Source organism: Pistacia vera, unplaced genomic scaffold, assembly GCF_008641045.1.
Source record: "Pistacia vera cultivar Batoury unplaced genomic scaffold, PisVer_v2 Contig801, whole genome shotgun sequence".
Classification (NCBI taxonomy): domain Eukaryota; kingdom Viridiplantae; phylum Streptophyta; class Magnoliopsida; order Sapindales; family Anacardiaceae; genus Pistacia; species Pistacia vera.
Genome location: NW_022196670.1, coordinates 40,697 through 45,421, shown reverse-complemented (window position 1 = coordinate 45,421; position 4,725 = coordinate 40,697). Strand labels below are relative to the sequence as shown.

The 4,725-nt window shown below is 32.8% G+C and overlaps 1 protein-coding gene across 1 annotated transcript; it reads left to right on the top strand.

Moving 5' to 3' along the window:
* The first annotated feature begins 1,536 nt into the window (after positions 1-1,536).
* LOC116117282 (NADPH-dependent aldo-keto reductase, chloroplastic) lies at positions 1,537-4,005 on the top strand. Its single transcript, XM_031403315.1, has 4 exons — positions 1,537-1,707; positions 2,132-2,307; positions 2,645-2,888; positions 3,598-4,005. The coding sequence occupies exons 1-4, from the start codon at positions 1,588-1,590 to the stop codon at positions 4,003-4,005; spliced, it is 948 nt and encodes a 315-aa protein (XP_031259175.1). The 5' UTR covers positions 1,537-1,587.
* The last annotated feature ends 720 nt before the right edge of the window (positions 4,006-4,725 follow it).

Sequence of the window (4,725 nt, the reverse complement as noted above, 5' to 3'; positions counted from 1 at the left end):
GAGTTCAGGATCATAATCCCTAAAATGAAAGGGAGAGTCCTCTATTTATAGCAAAGGAATTCAAGGTAATAATCACAAATCTGTAAGTTAGTAAGTGTCTTGCAAGTCCTTCCTTGCCTCCCATTGGCTGATAATTTAGCAAATATCTTCAAATTATCCGAGGCTGGGACAAGTGTGTGGTCCTTAGTCACTCATAGACAAAACCTAAATCTGATAAGTTGATGACAACCATATTCTTTCCGTCTTGGGTCGACGTGGTAGCATCTGGACGACGCAAAGTTTTTCTGAACTCTGATTAGGGCTTGCTGACGTAAGTTTACGTCAACCCTGATTTTTTTAGGCGTAACATATATAAATTTAAAATCAAACATGTTATAATCATGTCTAAAAACATGTAGATGACGATCATCAAATATAAAACGTATAAAAGTAATTTGAGATGTTAAATAATTGTTGGGTTATTTGTATCTTCCCATTTGTTTCTAACTTTTTATTAGCTAATAAGTTGACAATGACAAGAGCATGAAGAGCAACTAAGTTCGTGACAAGGAAATGGGTGTCCATTTTGACAATTTCATTAATGAACAAAACAAATAAAAGTCAACATAAGTCGGCAAAGTAAAACAATAATAAATGGGTATTTATATTAAGGTATAAGTTGACATAATTAAATAAAACCGTTCAACTATAAATACATTTAAAATTCAATCCCTTCAACCTCAAACCGAACGGCCGCCCTTTACAAGAAATAGGAAGGTAGCAACAGTTGGAATCACATTAAATAATTATTTTGAAAAGCCAATTAGTGTTTCGACCATTAAATATTTTTCTTTCAAATATATAGAAGCATTTATCATTTTTTTTTTCTATAGAAAATCCTTCTTATTAGGAGTGATTTTTGAGAAATTTTTTTATTTAGTACAAGAAAATTAAATCTCTAACAAATTCTCAAAATTCCTTTTTTTTTTTTTTTCCGTAAAGAAGACATTAAAATAGAGTTGACTTAATGATCCATGATTTCATTTGATAAAAAACCATGGTTGGGTGATATGATGATAAAAGAGCAAAGGACTCTAACATGAGTTTCTGAGTTCGAGTCCTCCCAAACACTAATAAGGGTGGTCACTCGGTCGTTCATTTTAGGACCTCGAGGGATTAAGGGTGGCCACTAACAGGGTTTATCTGGTTATTTACTTCAAAGTTCTGATAGATTAATTGAGGTGCGAGCAAACTGGTCCAAACCTCTTCCTTTAAAAAAAAAAAAATAGAGTTGGCTTTAGACGATGGATAGAGCCATCTCATGAGATCCCAAGAGACATGGAAGATCCCTTAGCTTTGATTTTTATTCCTCAATAATTAAAGATCCCCCCACATGTTTCAGTAACTCCCAAATAACAATTTTATATTTGGATTTGTTTACATATATATTTATATTCAAGGGCTGAAGTGTCTTAATAAACAAATTAAATAATGTTGACTTTGTTTTGTATATATATCCAAGTTCTGAAGGCCAAATTTGTATAGCTGTGCAGAGACACAAAACCACAGAGGAGAGAAAAGATAACCAAAATTAAATTCATCATCACCATGAGGAGCGATCAAGTACGTTTGAATTCCGGCATTACACTGCCCGTTCTTGGCTTTGGAACTTATTCCTTTGCCAATGATAAGGCAACCACTGAGCATGCTGTTCATTTGGCTCTCAAGGTACATAATTTTTCTTCTTCTTCTTCTTCTTCTTCTTCTTCTTTTTGCTGTTAATCCATTTATATAATCCAGTTTTTTCAGTTAAGTCTTCTGCTTTCTTGGAAATGCATTGATGTTAATGTTATAGTAGTACCTTTTTTTGTTTCTGGTTCTTATATGAACTATTACAGTGAAATATATAGATTGTGTATCAAGATTCACATATCCCTTTTTCATGGAGTGATAAACTTCATATTCAATTAGATTTTACTTCAAAACCAACTTATACAGAGGCATCTTCACATAATGATAATCTTAATTCATGACTGAACAACCCATTTGATGGGTTTTTTTGTTTTTGCTTAAATTTTTACGTGAAAATAATATGAGTACTGCTGAAATGATTTTTGCATGAAAAAATTAATAATATGGTTTATATATGCAGATGGGTTACCGCCATTTTGATACAGCAAAGATATACGGTTCTGAACCGGCACTTGGAAATGCTTTAAACGAAGCGATTCTCGATGGGTGTGTGAAGAGAGAGGATGTTTTTGTGACATCTAAACTCTGGGGAAGTGATCACCATGATCCTGTTTCAGCACTCAAACAAACTCTAAAGTAAGCATCAATATCATCAAAATATAATAATAATAATATTAATATTAATTAACCCTAAAATTAAACAAAATCCATCATCAAGATTTACCCAAATCTTATGTTTATGACTCGTATCATTACTTAAAAACTGCAGTTGGGTCAGTGTTTGCAAGTGGGTTTAAAGCTTTTTTATTTTATTCCTTCAAGATCTTGTAAAAATCTTTACAGAATCTAAGGCCCTTGAAGATCTCGAAAGCTCAGCTAATCTTTTGGAACTATCAACATATCATATAGATGATTGTGCATGCATAACTTTATCCATATTTGAATTAATATGAGGAATTATATTAATGTGCAGGAACTTAGGGATGGAATATATAGACATGTATTTGGTGCATTGGCCTGTAAAATTAAAGCCATGGGCAGTATATCCAGTCCCCAATGAAGAAGACTTTGAGAAGTTGGATATTGAAGCCACATGGGTAGCCATGGAGAGATGTTTAGAATTGGGATTGTGTAGAACCATTGGTGTCAGCAATTTCTCTAGCAAGAAGATCCAACGGCTGTTAGATTTTGCTTCTGTCCCTCCAGCCGTTAATCAGGTATTAAGAACAATATATTATTATATTTTTACTCTTTAATACTTCGTGGTTCCCACATGCATAACATAATATAAAAAATAAAAAATAAAAAGTTTGAATTGGGAAGGCAAAAATTAAATATCAACCAATCACTAGATGGTCAACGGGTCAATTAGGATTTTTGAGTATATTATTTAAGAGATTATGAATTCAATTCACTTGAGTTGTTAATAGAAATGACCACTGAGAGGATTTATATTTACCTGTTTGTCAATTTTAGATCCCGAAAGATTAATCGAGGTACATGTAAACTGGTCCGAACACCCTCGGTCACAAAAAAGTAAATAAATATCAAATATCGATGAAGGGTTATTTAATCATCTTTTCAAGTTTTGCTTTGCCTTTGTATTTTTAATTATCCGATTATTATTAATTAGGTATAATTAATACTGAAACTATTTAAAAAAAAAAAACTGTTGTTGTGCTTTGAAACTCTATATTTTAATTTCTGAACAAATTAATTATTTGAAAATGAAAAAAAGTTCAACTTTATTTATTGATGACACGTCTAAAATTAAATTCTGATTCAGTGAACAATGTATCTAAAACAGTTTATGTTGCACGACTAATAAGTTGATAGTCAAAAATCGAATAATTTATTTATTTATTTAATATTTAAATATATAAAATAAATAAATAATTTAATTTCCCTTTTTTTTTAATTATACAGGTGGAAATGCATCCTATGTGGAGACAAAGCAAGCTTCGTGAGGTATGTGGAGAGCACAAAATCCACGTCAGTGCTTATTCACCACTGGGTGGGCCAGGAAATTCATGGGGATCAACGGCTGTGGTTGAACATCCAATCATCCAAGCCATTGCTCTGAAACACAAGGCTACTCCGGCTCAGGTTGCTCTAAAATGGGGATTGTCGAAGGGAGCCAGTGTGATTGTGAAGAGCTTCAATCAAGAGAGAATAAGGGAGAACATGGCTTCTTTCAATCTTAAATTGGACGATGAAGATCTCATTCAGATTGACAATTTGGAAGAGTGGAAGATTATGAGAGGAGATTTTCTTATCAACCAAACAACTAGCCCATACAGGACCCTTGAAGATTTATGGGATTATGAAATCTGATAATCTTGCTATAATTATCAATGTATTAATGCCAAAAATTCACTACTTTTTTTTGTTAAACCTTGTAATGTCCACAATACTACTACAATGGTGAAGTTGCAGTAGACCCAGCCAAACTTCACTTAAAAAATATAAATGTACAAATAAATACTTTTTGTTATTTACTACTGTACATTACATTACCACTAAATATCTGGTTTTCGATTTCTTAAACGATGGATATTGAACTTATAGTAGATTTTTTCTCTTCAACATGTAGAAAGCCACAATTTCCCATGAAACTGAGACCAGAAAAATGTCCTGAGTGTTTACAGCAAGAAGGAACCCAACTTAATAAACTAAAAAAACTGTGACCTGACCTTGGGTGGCTCAAGTGGTAGGACGAATGTTGGAATATGTAGTTAGAATGTACAGTCTCAGTTTCAAATGACCTAGGCTCCCAAGAAGAATCTCTTGAGCCTATGTTCACACCAAGAATGAACCTAACTTAATAAAACTTAAAAAACTATGCATTGAACCTAGGCCTACACAAATGATCCAAAATGAAATCATTGATGGTATCTGTGCCCTTTTCAAGCAAAAAGTCTAGATATGCATGAAAGACCTGAGACTAGAAAATTCTCTCAAGTCTTTGTTCACACCAAGAATGAACTCAACCTAATAAAACTTAAAAAGCTATGAGTTAAAAATTGGCTCTGCCGTACCCTTTTTAAGACCAAA

Bases quoted from the DNA above. Each gene is read 5' to 3' on its own strand.
- LOC116117282 (XM_031403315.1), top strand. From the start codon at position 1,588: ATGAGGAGCGATCAAGTACGTTTGAATTCCGGCATTACACTGCCCGTT. The intron at 1,708-2,131 runs GTACATAATTTT...TTATATATGCAG, and splicing joins CTGTTCATTTGGCTCTCAAG to ATGGGTTACCGCCATTTTGA. The intron at 2,308-2,644 runs GTAAGCATCAAT...ATTAATGTGCAG, and splicing joins GCACTCAAACAAACTCTAAA to GAACTTAGGGATGGAATATA.